Source organism: Esox lucius, chromosome 19 (genome assembly GCF_011004845.1).
Source record: "Esox lucius isolate fEsoLuc1 chromosome 19, fEsoLuc1.pri, whole genome shotgun sequence".
Classification (NCBI taxonomy): Eukaryota; Metazoa; Chordata; class Actinopteri; order Esociformes; family Esocidae; genus Esox; species Esox lucius.
The window spans coordinates 11,816,238-11,833,470 of NC_047587.1; the positions used below are offsets into that span (position 1 = coordinate 11,816,238).

The 17,233-nt window shown below is 45.1% G+C and overlaps 1 protein-coding gene across 4 annotated transcripts in view; it reads left to right on the forward strand.

Moving 5' to 3' along the window:
* Positions 1-17,233, forward strand: part of LOC105018283 (prickle-like protein 1) — a 36,351-nt gene that overhangs the window by 17,272 nt on the left and 1,846 nt on the right. For 2 of the 4 annotated variants that reach the window (XM_010883581.3, XM_010883584.3), the window contains exons 2-7: positions 4,925-5,122; positions 9,736-9,849; positions 11,442-11,579; positions 12,278-12,481; positions 15,714-15,900; positions 16,298-17,218. In XM_010883581.3, coding sequence (XP_010881883.1) covers positions 4,943-5,122; positions 9,736-9,849; positions 11,442-11,579; positions 12,278-12,481; positions 15,714-15,900; positions 16,298-17,218 — 1,744 coding nt within the window. In that variant the 5' untranslated portion in view covers positions 4,925-4,942. The remainder of the gene's footprint in view (positions 1-4,924; positions 5,123-9,735; positions 9,850-11,441; positions 11,580-12,277; positions 12,482-15,713; positions 15,901-16,297; positions 17,219-17,233) is intronic. The other 2 variants (XM_010883583.3, XM_020040423.2) reach the window with 1 other exon arrangement.

Below are 17,233 nucleotides of genomic sequence, written 5' to 3' on the forward strand. Positions count from 1 at the left end.
GAGTGTGTATATACACAACACTGGCTATATTTGGAGGACACCTTTGGGTTAACATGGGAGGAAAACATTTAATTAAATTCTCAAATTTCACAAATTCATACACTCTGTTGTGACCTTTTCCTGCAACGAGTCCCGAGAAGGAAGCAAGGAGAGGCAAGTATGAAGTCAAGGCAGCGATTTGTTTCAGCTTGTGGGATTGTGTCATTATCCGTCAGTAGATTTTCAGAGAACATGAAGCACATCTCAAGAGACTTGTGGTCTCTCATACTGGCTGCATTGGCAGCATCACAACCCCGATCATCTCCCACATGCCAGAACTGGTTTTCCCTCCATTGTGATGGAAGCGCATTTTTCAATTTCCATATGAGACAGAAGTTACTGGTTACCCCAGCGTGGTCTGCCTCAATCCATATCCCCGCCTTCCCGGCCCCCCTCTGGGCCCCCCCCCCACACACACTCCGGGTACCACCCGCTCCCCAGTCGGCTGGGTGGGGGGCTAGGACCTCTCTGTGGGGAGGTCAGTCAGATCTGCATCTGAGTCTCCCAAAAGCTAAAGCCATGTTAACAAGCACCTTTACAAAGGTTGTTAAACACTGAGTGCTGCAGGGGTCCGGGGACGCTTGGGAAGGAGGTAGGGGAGGACAGGAACTGGCTCACTGTGGGCTGGGTCAACTCACCCTGGTGAGAGTCAGCCGGTCAGGTAAGGTTCGCTAGTTGGTCAGTAGATTGAGGGAGTGAGGGAATTTCGGGACTGATGCTGGAAGTGTGATACTAGTGTACTTATGTGGTTCAGGGAGAGGTATTCATGAACAATCTGATGTCGTCTCGGTGGGGTTGTCTTGCGGAGTCTGATCTGAGGGGCTCTCAGGTTTGACGTTCTTCTGAGGCAGGTTGAGTTCCCGCCCTGAAAGATCGTTGAAGAAGGATTTCATGTCCTCCATTTGGAAGCAAACATCTGTTTTCCTCTATTCCTCTCCCCTTGATCTCTGCTTACTCGCGTTCTCCCTGCATTGTTCCCCAATGAATGTCACATGTACCTCCTCAAACCTAACCCCCCACTTAATAAGGCATGGCCCATGTTTCTGTTCCCCTTTTTGCTCCAGTGCAGGGCTGACCGTACTCTATAGTTAGCCTATCTCCCCCGAGATAACCAACCCACTCTGCAGTCTCACTCAAACAAGGACACGTTTATTTCAGAACTCATTTGCAAGTCAATAGACAAGAATAGAACAATATGTGTCTTGTTTTGCACCTCTCTGATTGAAGACACATTATCTTAGTATGAGGGGCTTTAACTACTAGGAATACAGAGGGGGGGGGGGGGGGGGCAGAGAGAGAGATACTTTACATGAATTTTCCCTTAAAGGTAAGTACATGCCTACCTCAGTGGATACACTGGGATCTGTCTGTCATGGCCTCCATTTGAGACTAACTTGACTCCTTGTGGCACTAGGTAGCATCCATCAAGCTCAAGTATTGGTGTCTGTGTGTGTGTGAGCAGCTTTGTGAGAGGCAGGCAGGCAGCCCAGTTGTTGGCATGAGTGAGATATGGGATGTTGAGAGGGAGGTTTAACTCTCAGGCCCCTTGACTGGGGTCTTGTTTTCAGGGTATGAACAGGCGTGAAGTAGCTGCCTGCCTGGGTGTCTGTCTGCCCTGTGTCAGGCAGGTAATCACTCATTCCTCCAGAGGGCAAGGAACCACGCATGACGACGGTGCTGTGTTGCGATCAAGCACCAGGCCAGGCATGCTATGGCTGCTATCTCCCACTATAGGAGGAACAACAGGATGCATACATCTCAAACAGTTTGGCCAATTTGCGTAGACGGCTGCTTGCTGCCTGTTTGCGTGTGTGTGTGTGTTTGAGACAATCGCACTCTTTGGCATCCGTGCCCATATGACATTCCAGGAAAGAGCAGGGAGAACAGTTCTGGCCCACTACTGTCACGCCTGACCTCTTCAAAGACACCAGACAAGTGTGGCTGGCTTTCTCAGCTGTCCCCTTGACCCCCCCTCAGCAGTAGTCAATAAAACATCAAGCAAAAAATACCACGACAATGTTGGATGCCTAAAATATGTGATTTTCAGCCTTCCTTACAGAGCTAGAAGCTGTTTTGAAATTACTTCAGAAAAATAAATATAGGCCGCTGAGGTCCTTAAACCTTCTGGCGATCCTGCTCTGTAATTTAAGTGAAATGACACAGCAGTGTTTCCTTATATCCAGCAATTCATTTACATTCCTATCTAGACACACTCCACAGAAACCTTGGTATACTTAATGATCGCTTGTCATTTGCCCAATTCCTTCCACATTCTATACAGGTGTGTATTATTAAAATCTAGTGTAAACAGACTGGATCTGGATGGAGGATGCATGTTAGAGGCGGGTATAAACAGGACAAGAGTCCTCTTTCTATACAGGTGTGTATTATTAAAATTTAGTGTAAACAGACTGGATCTGGATGGAGGATGCATTTTAGAGGCAGGTATAAACAGGACAAGAGTCCTCTTTCTATACAGGTGTGGATTATTAAAATCTAGTGTAAACAGACTGGATCTGGATGGAGGATGCATTTTAGAGGCGGGTATAAACAGGACAAGAGTCCTCTTTCTATACAGGTGTGTATTATTCAAATCTAGTGTAAACAGACTGGATCTGGATGGAGGATGCATGTTAGAGGCGGGTATAAACAGGGCCAGTCCAGTATGTGTCCATGTGCGGGTCATGGTGGGTCAGCGTCAGGGTGAGGCTGTCTTTGATCTATCTGCCCTATTTCTAGATGTCTGTGTCGGGGTCCAGTCATTTGTGCCCCATTTTTCCCTCACCTGTCTGCCCTGGCTCCCCTCTGCCCCTCCCCCTTCCCTCCATGCCAAAGATGAAAGGATGATCAGAGGGACAGACATACACCCTTCCTCCCTCAGTGTGGCAGGTTGGAAAACAGACAGCACTGAGGAGAAGTAGAGAGGGAACAAAATAATAACGAGAGAGAAAAAAGAGAGAGAAACAGCAGGGAACATTCTTTAGATGACACCCTGATCCATTGGGAGTCCATGCCACTGGTTATACAGACCTACAGCTACAGTGGCAAAGCCTTCATGTTACATCTCGCATCCTTTACAAATGTTATCCTCATACATAGATCTAGCTCTGGCCTTACACAATGTTATCCTCATACATAGATCTAGCTCTGGCCTTACACAATGTTATCCTCATACATAGATCTAGCTCTAGCTTTACACAATGTTATTCTCATACATAGATCTAGCTCTGGCCTTACACAATGTTATCCTCATACATAGATCTAGCTCTAGCTTTACACAATGTTATTCTCATACATAGATCTAGCTCTAGCCTTGCATAATGTTATCCTCATATATAGATCTAGCTCTAGCCTTCAATAATGTTAACCTCATATATAGATCTAGCTCTAGCCTTGAATAATGTTATCCTCATATATAGATCTAGCTCTAGCCTTGCATAATGTTATCCTCATATATAGATCTAGCTCTAGCCTTGAACAATGTTATCCTCATATATAGATCTAGCTCTAGCCTTCAATAATGTTAACCTCATATATAGATCTAGCTCTAGCCTTGAATAATGTTATCCTCATATATAGATCTAGCTCTAACCTTGCATAATGTTATCCTCATATATAGATCTAGCTCTAGCCTCACATATGTTAGCCCCATATATTAACCTAGATTTACCAGTGCATATGCAAGCCTCATATATAGGCTTAACTTTTGCCTAGCACAGTGGTGGCAAATGGCAGCAATAATTCTGGGCTGGCCGACGAGAAAAAAAACTTGTTGTGCCCTTAAGCAAGGCATTTAACCCCAGCTCGGTGAGTCGCCTCTGGATAAAAACATCTGCTAAAATGACCAGTACATATATACACCAATACAGATATACATATGCTGTATATATATATATATATATATATATATATATATATATATATATATATATATATATATATATATACACACACATACATTCATATACATACAGCATAGACAGTATTGACCTAGCTCTAGCCTTGCTTTGTTAGCCTCATATATAGACCTAGCTTTAGCCTTGCATATGTTAGCCTCATATGTAGAGGCATAGTGCCATGATGAGCTATAACTCGTCTCTCTCTGAAACATGTGCTGTGCAGACACGTTGATAAGGTAAGACCTTGAAGTGTGGGACTGCTGGGTCTGGCGTTACTCACCCGTCCTGTGTGGAAGAGAGCCGGAATTACTGTATGGAGTTGGAATGTGACTTGTGCCGTCCATTGGAACCCACTGTGTTGTTTTTTGTGGGTTTTGGGGTTCTCCCTTTACCCCGAATGTAAAATGTGTGAACATACAGTGCTTCATAGATGTGCATATCACAAAACAAGTCAAGACATCACCTCGTAAACTGAACTTGTAATCTGGGGAATTTTTAAACCAAAGCCACATAAGGAGGCACATTTAGATGACACATTGCCTGAATGAGAGAGAAAAAAAACAATTATTATAAATTGTGGTATTGAGACAGTTTCCCCAGATCCCCTCACTGCCTTTCAGGGAAGATCTCCCACATGAAAGTGGTGCTAGTGGTGACTGAGTCAGTGCTAATTGCTAACACAGAAATAATAATTAGGTGGTTGCTAAATATCTGTCCTGTTTCACTCATCAACATGGCATAGCCCAGATATCTCACGCTCCCATGGACACCCAGGGACACCCATGGACAGTGTGGCTATGGCAAAGGGTCAGGCCATTGTTGACGACATCCCTGAAGCAGTTAGGGTTAAATGTCTTGCTCAAGGGGTGAATGGCAGATTTGTCCAAGGCTGTATCATGTATCCTGTGTCATGTGTAATACTGAGTATCACTCTGCCTTAACACAGACCTGTCCTTCTCCCTCCTCCTTCTCGCCTCTCCCTATAGCAGAAGGCGGGGTGTGTGATGAACCTGGAGAATGCGTGTGGTTACCAACCCGGGGTGCGGGGCCCGCGGGACACGATTGAACAGAAGGTCAAAGGTCAGCTGAACTTTGGCTTCCAGAGGAGCTCCACGTCAGACGATGACTCCGGTTGCGCCCTGGAGGAGTATGCCTGGGTACCACCTGGCCTAAGGCCTGAACATGTAAGACGCCCAAATATCTACACACTATTTTCTGGTTGAAGATCATTGAAATCTCCAGTGCACTCTCCTAAAATATATATAACCAATGTGTTACTTTTTTGCTCAGGTTCACTTGATCTAATATTAGATTTAAGTTGTAATATCTCGTCACGTTTTGTGGGCAATTGTTCATGGCATGTCGTATGTCCAGTATATGTATTTAGAAGGAAAGTTATTTGTTTGGGGTTAAATGTATGTCATACAGCTCCTTTTCATTATAAAGTACATCATGAATATGTGATGATCACTGGTAGTAATTGAATCCACAACAGATTCATACCAAATGACTCACAGACAAATATAGGTCCTTGTTTAGATACAGTGGTGTCTCTCAGCTCCTATGTAATTATTCTCAGTTGCCAGGCCATTACTGTGTAGTGGGCAGGACACGGATAGGTCATGTCTTTACTTGTCACCTTAGAGAAGGACAAGCTGCCTGTCTTTAACCCTTTAACTGTCACTGTGGTACTTTGACCCTTGGGGCCATTGGCCTGTCAGCTACTTTGTCTCTTGGGGCCATTGACCGCCACTTTATGAGGGAGGGTCATTACAGCCACCAGATAAAAAGGTGGGATGTGCCTGTCTCCTGAGTTAGAGGTACTTCTTGCTGCTCTGCCCATTTAGGCAATTATCCCCCGTGATTTATGCCCACAATCCTCAGAAATGGGCCATTGTAAATAATGCACATTTCATGCTTGCAATTGCCCCCTATATCCGGGTCCTCAGGACAGAGAGGGGGAACGGTTGACCAGCCCCCCTCCACCGTAATGATCACCCCATAATGGATACTGCAGGGCCACAACACATAATAGCTGCTGTAAAGACATTACAGTTGGAAGACATTACAGTTGAAAGACATTACAGTTGGAAGAAAATACAGGGGAAAGACATTTCAGATGAAATCTATTACAGTTGAAAGATATTACAGTTGAAAGATATTACAGTTGATAGACATTACAGTTGATAGACATTACAGTTGAAAGATATTACAGTTGATAGACATTACAGTTGATAGACTTTACAGTTGATAGACATTACAGTTGACAGACATTACAGTTGATAGACATTACAGTTGATAGATATTACAGTTGATAGACATTACAGTTTACATTTACACACAAAAGACCGTTTGTAAGCTGTAGAACCAGGGAGTTCTGTTAGCCCCAAGCTTTCTGTTTTTTCCTCCCCACTCCATTTATTGTTTCTGTGTGTGTTGTTTAAAAGGGAGGGAGAAGGGCGGGACAGTGAGGAGACAGGGAGAGACACAGTAAAACAGAGACAGACAGACAGACAGACATGGTAGGTGGAGGGAAGAGAGACAGGCAGATAGGGTAGGTGAAGGGAAGAGAGTCAAACAGACAGGGTAGGTAAAGAGAAGAGAGACAGGCAGATAGGGTAGGTAAAGGGAAGAGAGACAGACAGATAGGGTAGGTGAAGGGAAGAGAGACAGACAGACAGGGTAGGTAAAGAGAAGAGAGACAGACAGACAGGGTAGGTGAAGGGAAGTGAGACAGACAGACAGGGTAGGTAAAGAGAAGAGAGACAGACAGACAGACAGGGTAGGTGAAGGGAAGTGAGACAGACAGACAGGGTAGGTGAAGGGAAGAGAGACCGACAGATAGGGTAGGTAAAGAGAAGAGAGACAGACAGATAGGGTAGGTGAAGGGAAGAGAGACAGACAGACAGGGTAGGTAAAGAGAAGAGAGACAGACAGACAGGGTAGGTGAAGGGAAGTGAGACAGACAGACAGGGTAGGTAAAGAGAAGAGAGACAGACACACAGACAGGGTAGGTGAAGGGAAGTGAGACAGACAGACAGGGTAGGTGAAGGGAAGAGAGACAGACAGATAGGGTAGGTAAAGAGAAGAGAGACCGACAGATAGGGTAGGTGAAGGGAAGAGAGACAGACAGATAGGGTAGGTGAAGGGAAGACAGACAGACAGATAGGGTAGGTGAAGGGAAGAGAGACAGACAGACAGGGTAGGTAAAGAGAAGAGAGACAGACAGAATAAATGAGAGAAGGGAGAGACTGATAGTGTTCTTAGGAGAGAGACAGAATGATGCGGGAGTTGAGAGAGATGCAGACAGATACGGCAGGTAAGAGAAGAGACAGATCGATTGGTGAGTTAAGAAAAGAGAGACAGAAAGATGGTTGAGTTAAGGATGGGAGATTGAGAGAGACAGACAGAGGTAGGTAAGAGCAGGGGGTCTCCCTGGAAGTTGGGAAAGTAGCACATAACACAAGTGGACTCTGTTTATGAACAGGCCTATAAAAGGCAGCTGTGACGAGGACCCCTCCAGGCCTGATCTGAAGTAGTCGGGTGATATGGGCCTGATTCTCCTCCAGTACTAAAGGACCCCTCTGGCATTAGATCTGCTAGATGTCATCTAATCACACACAGACTTTCCCTGACAGTACTCTCATGCATCGTTTCCACTGGTGCCAAACACTGGTGTTTAACCCTCAAGTCGAGAAATATTTATGTTTCCACGGACACAGGCCAGCACCAGTCAGCCACTAGGTCATGGCCGAGTAGCCCGGCTCTCACTTGGTGCCAAGCCCTGAATTTTAGGATTTAGGGCGGGGTTTGCAGGTTGATGTGTTACGTGGTGTGAAAACGCTGCATGTTGTGCTATTCGAATAGCAATGAATATAATTTGCTTAGTCTTAGGCTTCTCTTAATGGTTTTTATATCCGATCTAACAAACAGATCCCTGATAAAATACAAAAAATAAAGCTACACTATGCCAAAGCAAAGACTCACAATTGAAAGAGTTTGAACCACCGAAGGTGGTACGATGCCATTGACTCAACAGAAGGTGGTACGATGCCATTGACTCAACAGAAGGTGGTACGATGCCATTGACTCAACAGAAGGTGGTACGATGCCATTGACTCAACAGAAGGTGGTACGATGCCATTGACTCAACAGAAGGTGGTACGATGCCACTGACTAAATAGAAGGTGGTACGATGCCATTGACTCAACAGAAGGTGGTACGATGCCATTGACTCAACAGAAGGTGGTACGATGCCACTGACTAAATAGAAGGTGGTACGATGCCATTGACTCAATAGAAGGTGGTACGATGCCATTGACTCAATAGAAGGTGGTACGATGCCATTGACTCAATAGAAGGTGGTACGATGCCATTGACTCAATAGAAGGTGGTACGATGCAATTGACTCAATAGAAGGTGGTACAATGCCATTGACTCAATAGAAGGTGATATGATTCCATTGACTCAATAGAAGGTGATATGATTCCATTGACTCAATAGAAAAATGGAGCTCTGAGACTGAGATGTCACCTGCACAACCTATAACAACACAAAATTACCTCAAAATTCTCCCAAATCCTTCTATTAAATGTAGATAGTTTTGACAAAATACTTAAATACCTAAATAATGAATACACTGGTTTACAGTTGCACGTGTCATGAGTGTAGGTGGAGAAGGAGGTGGTCGCAGGAGTTTGAGGAAGAAATGTGTTTTATTACTCAAGTTCAAACACGGTATTGGAAACAAACTGAGCATGGCGTTATTGTTTATTTTATTTTACTATCAGAAAAATATTGCCTTTTATTTTTTGTGACCAGAAAACTAAACTGCGTTGATAGTTTACTCCTCCCTCCCCACCTGAGCCCCTCCTTAAGTCCTTGGTACCAAATATACAGGTGCTGGTCATAAAATTAGAATATCATCAAAAAGTTGATTATTTCAGTAATTCCATTCAAAAAGTGAAACTTGTATAATGTATACATTCATTCCACACAGACTGATATATTTCAAGTGTTTATTTCTTTTAATTTCGATGATTATAACTGACAACTAATGAAAACTCCAAATTCAGTATCTCAGACTGAAGCAACAAAAGGGTTTCACTCAGAACAACACGATGCATTTCCCTGAAAAAGGCAAAGATGGACAGTTTCCACTGTAAAAGCTATACTGACTTTGCTAATGTGATTGTGGGGGGGGGGGGGGGGGGTGAAGTCCACTGGCTTGTACTTTTCACTTGAGGCAATCAGTCTCAGAGTCCGCTTCTCTTTAATGAGTTTGTCATAGAAAGCTGTGCACTTTGATCCAAGATTTACTTGAAGAAATAACACTGTCTTCATGGTCATTACAGCGAGGTGGGATTTCACCTGCTCAGGTGATTGGATCATAGTTAAGACTGTATAAAACAAGGAACAAGGACTGACACGCGTAGCAAATCATGAGAACCTGTCACATTTGAATAGGCAGTATGTCGGACCAATAAAAAAACTGGACCAAGTGAAAATATGGGACAAAACATTATTTTTTGCTATATAAGTCGGGACACCTGAAAACAGACTGAAATACGGGACTGTCTTGGGAAGAAAGGGACATCTAATCACCCTAGTTTGATTCTGGTTATAGTCAACCCTTCCTTATTCTTCTCTTGTATGATAGGTGTCGGTATGGCGCTGTTAACAATAATTTAATTCTTGCAAGGCAGGTAACGTTATCAAACGCTGTGTGTATGTCTCTGACAGGTTCTATGCATGTGTGATGTGTCTCTCACTACTCTCTGGTGATCTGTGTCTCCAGGTCCAGTTGTATTTCTCTTGTCTTCCTGAGGAGAAGGTTCCTTATGTAAACAGTCCTGGAGAGAAGTTCAGAATCAAACAGCTGCTGTACCAACTGCCTCCACACGACAATGAGGTAGGAAATAGATCCCCGAAGTGTGTGTGTGTGTGTGTGTGTTTGCTTGTGTGTGCTTGTCTCTCTGCATGTACGTGTGTCGTAAAATTCTTCCCAGCGGACCCTGTCATTAAAGGCATCGTAACAGGGCAGGTCTCACAGGAGGGCATCACCCAGTTTCCCACCATCAGCGCCATTCATATCCCCTCAGTGGGTAGAAATGGCCACCAGGCACTGATCAGCTCACCCACTCATTGAGGCCACATGACAAAATCCACCTTAGATCTGGGACCAACCTCCCCCTGCGACATCTTGTCCACATTGGGACTTGGCCGCCATGCTGTCGCTGCCATACAGAGGAGGGCTTTCTAGTCTCTGGCTCCCACACAGATTCCTGCCACTGTGGGTCTCTGGGGAGACAATACAACCTCTGACTGGAGGACTTAACACGCTTGTTGTCAGCGCCCACCTGCAGAAATCTGTCATAGCTTGGGTCTTTATGGCGACGGGCCGGTAGGACAGGGAGACGATGGAAGGATCTGTAGGATGGAGACATTAGAAAGACAGATCTGTGGGATACGGAGATATTATGTGGACAGACCTTGTAGGGAGACATTACGAGGAAGGATCTGGAGGACAGAGACATTATAATGGCAGATCTAATAGGGAGATGTTGTGTGTGATGCTTTGTTCCCGTGTCCTCTTAACTCTAAACACCACTGTTGTTCGTGTAGTCTCCTGCTGTTGTTAAGGCTGGTGAAACGTTTTGTGTAGAAGGTGTCACGTCAAGCCAAGGGTGTTGCATAAAGGATAGGTCCATGTTTATTGGGGTTCTGGAGGGGACTTGTCAAAAAATTGAGGAGGTTTTTGGAACTTTTATTGCTACTCTAGGGAGGATTGTGTTTATGGGATGACATAGCAGAGGGCGGAGGGTATATTTTTTGGGATGGGTCTACAGCCGTTTTGCAGGTTTTTTTAATTCAATTTATTCCATCCTTCCACTGACATGTGTTAATGGTACTTCCCTGTATTGAAACGATAGTTGAGAAATCACAGCGGAGGGCTGTTTGATGTTTTTAGAGGGGTTTACAACCGTTTTGTAGGTCTCCTTAATGTATTCCATCCTTCCCATACCTTGTGTTATGTTACTACCCTATAGTGGAGCGAGTGGAAGAATCTGAGGTGTTTCCAGCAGATTGTTTTTATGAACATTCAGGTAGAAAGATGCCGTGTAATACAAACGTACAGGTGGTCTGTCAGTGGGGAAACCCATCCTGTAAGCGGCAACGCGTTGACGTGGGTTTTATGGTTGTTCTGTGGTCGTAGCATTTAGGGGTAGAGAGTTGTAACTTATTTTTTTTTATTCGGGGTGGATCAAGTGGAAATATTCTTCACGTTGGGGAGGAAAGTGAAAAACAAACTGAAGACATAACCCCACGCCCGAAAGAAATGATCATAAAACCTGTTGACTGAGCCAGGCTTGGGGTGGCATTTGAACCTGGATGACACCTGTTCCTCCTTCACGTTCAGTGTTTGACAGATGTCCTCCTTCCTGCTACTGTTCCATCGTCTCCCTTTCTCTTTCCACCTCACTCTCTCCCCCCACCCTCCAGATGCGATATTGCCAGTCGCTCAGTGAGGAGGAGAAGAAGGAGCTCCACATGTTCAGTGTCCAGAGGAAGAAGGAGGCGTTGGGGAGGGGCTCCCTGAAACTGCTGCCTCGCACCCAGCTACACAGCATCTGTGAACACGTAGGTCCCCTCGTGTTCCCCTTTCCTTCAGCGCTCACTGCTGGCTTCGTTTTTTTTACCATGAGTGGTGAGGGTGGGTGTCTGCGCGTGAAAGGGGCAGTGTAATGAGTGTGTTTGTGTGACGGGTTTGTGTGCATTCCCAGTGTTTAAAAGGCCAAGCACATGTACCCCACATGGTAGACGGAACCCAACACGTCAGAGGCTGCCAAGCTAGTCCCAGTCTGCCCGCCGGTCCTCCTTCCCAGAATAACCCCCTGATATGAGCTGTACTGACACCACATCGCCACAGATCACAGACATTTGGCCGCATGTCTCTTCCTGTCCACCTCCGCCCTGTAGGACGTTGGGACAAGGCGGCTCAGTGACCCCGCGACACCCTAGTTAGTGTGCAGGCAGGAGCCATGTTAGAGGGACAGATATGCTAAACCACAGCGACAAACCCCAGGGCTGGAGGTTACATAAGCAGGGTGTTTTGCCATCATGTGGCCTGCTGTCACTGGGTAGTCCACTACGCGTTTAGTAATAGATGAGCATACGTTGACATTTACAAATACAATATACCATTGGCACCAATGGTTATTTCAACATAATATATTATTAATAAATACCTGACGGGCTTAGGACTGTATAACAGTACCTGCAGTTTGAGGGTGAAACTCTTCCTTACTGATTCCTGTGTTGTGTTTATTTAATTTCAGTGTGGGGACAGCGTTAATGGAGGAGAGATGGCCGTGTTCGCATCCAGAGCGGGCCCCGGGCTAGTCTGGCACCCAGCATGCTTTGCATGTTCCACCTGTAGTGAGCTGCTGGTGGACCTGATCTACTTCTACCAGGACGGAAAGATCCACTGTGGACGCCACCACGCTGAGCTACTCAAACCGCGGTGCTCAGCATGCGACGAGGTGAGATGTGTGTGTGGGAATATCGACGGTAACCCAGGCTTGGGTTTCGCAATAACCGCCAACCAGGGGCCTCGTATCAATCTCGTGTACGTTTCTATCTCAATTCTGGCAGATGTGGGAAACCTACAATTTGCATGCGCACCAAATTCTTCGGATGTGTCAAACTGGCGTACGCAAAACTTATGCATGCTTCCATTGATAAATCACACCCATCCTATACGTCGGTATACCAGTGTTGCCAACTCTCACGGGTCAAACGAGCAAGCGCAGCTTCAAAAACAAGCCCGATACCGTTATAGCGTGTTACGGTCAATGAATGAGCCTGCAACAGTTTGAAACGCAAAACATGTATTTTAACCTCAACAAGCAAAAAAAATAATCCAACGTCAACAACGCGTATATGGAGGGCAGGACCATCCACTCATCTGATCACCTGCCAGCAGAATATGAGAGGAGGTGGAAAACGAGGGGTCAGGAGCACTAAGGGGCAGCGTAAAATACATTAGTACCATATGTATCTAGTATTAGTAGGATATATATACACATACATACAAATAGATTGTTATGCTTGTTTTTTGCTATAGACTGTAATAATAGATTCTGCTTTGCGGTATCTGCACAGAGCTTTACTGTCATCACGAACCACTTTATGTACACAGTCTTTGTTGCACTTTTTGCCATACTTGGACCACTTTGTTGGCGGCATCGTTTGTGGAAATGTATGTAGTGCCACGCCAATGTAAATGTATATTACTGCCATACTTGCCATAGGCCTATGTATAATTTCAATACCACCACCAATATTGCTGCTTGTTTACAGTAATCTTTTTGTAAACTGCTGCTAGTGTACGTGTTATGTATATTATTGCTTTCTCTTCTTGATATATTTTTGCTGTGTATGTATTTTTTTCTTAATTGTCACTACGCAATTGTAGTGTGTGGTCATATTAATTAACTTATAACACTCTATAATATTCAATAATTCTACCAAATTGCTGCTAGCTTACATTGTTATGTATATTACTGCCTTACTTGTCATATATATAATAAATAATAGGCTAATACCAGATTGCTGCTAGTTCAGTACACTCTTTTAAACTGCTGCTAGTGGGCAGTGTTATGTATAGTGTTGCTTTATTTTTTTGTCTGGCTATATTTTTGCTTATATATTCTTCTTAACTCGCACTAAATAGTTCTCGGGTGCCATGTCAAAATAATTTAATTGTTCAGGATGACGCTGTGTTGCTCGGTGCATTTGACAAATAAACGTTGAAACTTCATCGCTTTGAATTCTAACTTGACTTTTCGACAATGAGGTGGGGGCGGGAAAAATCCACGTGGGGATTTGTGGTAGAGCGAATTACCCTGCAGCACACATTATTGTGAGGCTGTGAGCAGTCAGTGTCAATCAATGGATTTAGGGAAAGTAGCGACCATAAATGTACAAAAACGAAGTCGCTTGTCAGATTTTCCTAACAAGCGACCAAAACCAGCCCAAAAAACCGCAACCCGCGACCCGTGATTACTTCAAGCGACTTCAAAAGAAAACAAGCCCAAAGTTGCGTATTATTAGCGGTCTTGGCAACACTTCTGTGCACGTGAACGAGTTTACGTCTCCTCCCAAATAACGACTACAATTACCCATATAAGGTGTCCAAATTAGCCCTATTGAATGTAATTTCAGTTGATACATGAAGTAAGGTGGAGACCAGTCAGAAAAAACTTAAAAGAAAATACATTTCCCATTATGAGAACTTCAAATATTATTATCTGATATAAAATCTAAAAACGTGTCAATTTTCCAAACATATCAAGGAGACCGACAAGCAGCCAAATATTCTGAATTGCAAGACGTGGCTGTTGTTAATAAATAGAGTGGTCAGAGATCAGTCAATGTGGACGCGAGAAAGCGATTTTCTGCACTCCTAACCAGTGTCCAAACTACAGGAGGTGGGCAGAGTGTGACAGATATTTTTCCCATTGACAAGCAAATCGCTGGCATCATTGAGGAGGTCTGAATGGAAAAGTCCTAGATGGGGACACCGACATGTCGCTTTGGGAGGGCTGCAGTAAATTATTATTTGCCATTAGGCTAATCGTAACATTTCAACTTCACATTCAAGAAACATATCAATACAGACAAAATCAAAGTAAATCGGTTAAGGCCAGTTCAAATTATGTGGGCCTAGGTCTTAGCTGTTATTTTCGCTACAGAACAAGTATTTGCAGTGGCACACCACATTAGGGTTGCGAGACTCAGCAGTTTGGCAGCGGTCCGTATGGTTTGAGGACTGTACCGGGTCGTGGCGGTACAGCCGAGGCTGTCTTGCAAACGCAAGATCTGTTAAAAGAAATAGTAGCCTAGAGAATGTGACCAAGAAAGTATATATTTCATAAGTTTTATACAAGATCAGTGACTTGGAAAGACCTTATGTTAAAATGAGTGTTCCATTTTAGTGAAATGCATTTTTCGTTTAGTGCTGCATATAGAAATAGCTTATAGCTTTTATTTTGAGTAGGCATATTGGCAGTTTTATTCGATTTGTGGTGAGTAAGCGTACCTATTTTATGTTATATTCATTTTCATTCAGTGAGAATTATAAAGTAATTTCTGAAATGTATTGTCAATTTTGTCAAATTACAAATAGCAAGCCAACCTCTGTGATAACGATGTGTTGCTTTACGCGCATGCACATGAGGCTATTGTTCGTCTTGTTTTCAGACTATGGATATGCCCACTGAAATCACAACGTTTTACAACCTATTATTCTAATAGTTTTTGGATCAGCTACAGGCTGTAGGGTTTTGACGCTTGCTATATCCGTAGCCTATAAGCCTAAAATGTTGCAGGAAACAGTTTACACATTCCGGTAGGCTATTCATACGCACACTTTACCGTCAAGTTCAACATTGATAAATGCGAACTTTTGCATCAAAACTGGTGTACTCATGGTTTACACACATTTGTGCATACACACGAAAGATACGAGGCCCCAGGGGTGCTCTAGTCTGATCCCGGAGATCAAGCATTCTGTGGGTTTTCACTTCAACCCCAGTTGTGACCAACCTGACTTAACTTTTCATCCAGCTCGTTATTAGAATCAGGTGGGCAAAACTAGGGTTGGAGTGAAAACCAACAGGGTGGTAGATCTCCAGGACCAGGCTTGAGCAGTCCGGCGCTAAACCAAACCCAGCCATTGACTTGACCGTGTGTCAACGTGTCTGTCTTAAGGTTATCTTCTCTGACGAGTGCACCGAGGCGGAGGGCCGGCATTGGCACATGAAGCACTTCTCCTGTTTTGAGTGCGAGACGGTGCTGGGCGGACAGCGTTACATCATGAAGGACGGGCGGCCATATTGCTGTGGCTGCTTCGAGTCTCTCTATGCGGAGTACTGCGAAGCCTGCGGGGAACACATTGGTAAGCCCTGACCACTGCAGAGAAGCATACCAACCACCACTACATTGTGAAACTAACGCTAGAAAGTAACTAAAATTAACATGTTTTTCAAGTAGTGAGAATGTTAGTAATCCAAGAGGTAAAAAAAACAAACATGCCATGTCATTCTCAGCCAGTATGAACGTAATTTTTTTGAAGATACATTTTTCAGGAATTGTATGCTTTATTGTACACAAAAGTGGTGAAAGAAAGATTTGCTGCTGAAAGAGCAGTAGGTCCGACTCAAAACTCACAACGCAGCATGTGACTTCAGTGGCTTTAACCAGGGCCACTCTAGGCCACCAGTTCAAGTTCCTAGGAACTTAAGGACTGAGAAAACAATTATTTTCTTCTGTTAACCAAAACCTTGCTTCTTCAGGCGTTGACCACGCCCAGATGACTTACGACGGTCTCCATTGGCATGCCACCGAGGGTTGTTTCTGCTGTGCCCAGTGTAAGAGATCCCTGCTGGGCTGTCCCTTCCTGCCCAAACAGGGACGCATCTACTGCTCCAAAGCCTGCAGTCTGGGTGAAGACATCCATGCCTCCGACTCCTCCGACTCCGCCTTCCAGTCGGCACGTTCCCGCGAGTCCCGCCGCAGTGTGCGTATGGGCAAGAGCAGCCGTTCGGCGGACCAGTGCCGCCAGTCGCTCCTCTTCTCGCCCGCCGTCAACTACAAGTTCCCCGGGTTTACTAGTAACCCGGACACTGGTGCACTCACCAACAAGCTGGCCCATCTGGGTCTGACGGACGAGGAGCGTTTCTGGAAGGGGAGGGAGGAGACGGAGGCCCCAGAGGATCAGGAGGAGGAGTGGGCTGAGCACGAGGACTACATGACCCAGCTGCTCCTCAAGTTTGGGGAGCACGGCATCTTCCAGCAGGGTGAGACAGTGGATCCCAGACCTTCAACCGATCACTGGACGACCGAGGCAGAGATCAAGATGAAACAGTGTGAGCCTCAGAGCTCCAGGTCTGGGATGGAAGGCATCAGGGGAGGAGGGGGTTCTGGCACCCAAAGCCTCGCCAGTAAGAAGTACCAGCCGGACATGTACTGGGCCCAGTCCCAGGACGGGCTAGGGGACTCGGCCTATGGGAGCCACCCTGGCCCCGCCAGCAGCAGGAAGCTCCAGGAGCTGGAGAAGGAGCAGGGGGCCAGGAGCAGCGGGGATCCAGGCTTTCAGATGGATGACAAGCAGTGGTACGACGGCTCCCTGGACTGTATCACGGACGAGCTCAAAGGATCAAAGGAACAGAGTGTCCGGGACTCTATGGACTCACTGGCACTGTCGAACATCACAGGTAAGACACGTTAAC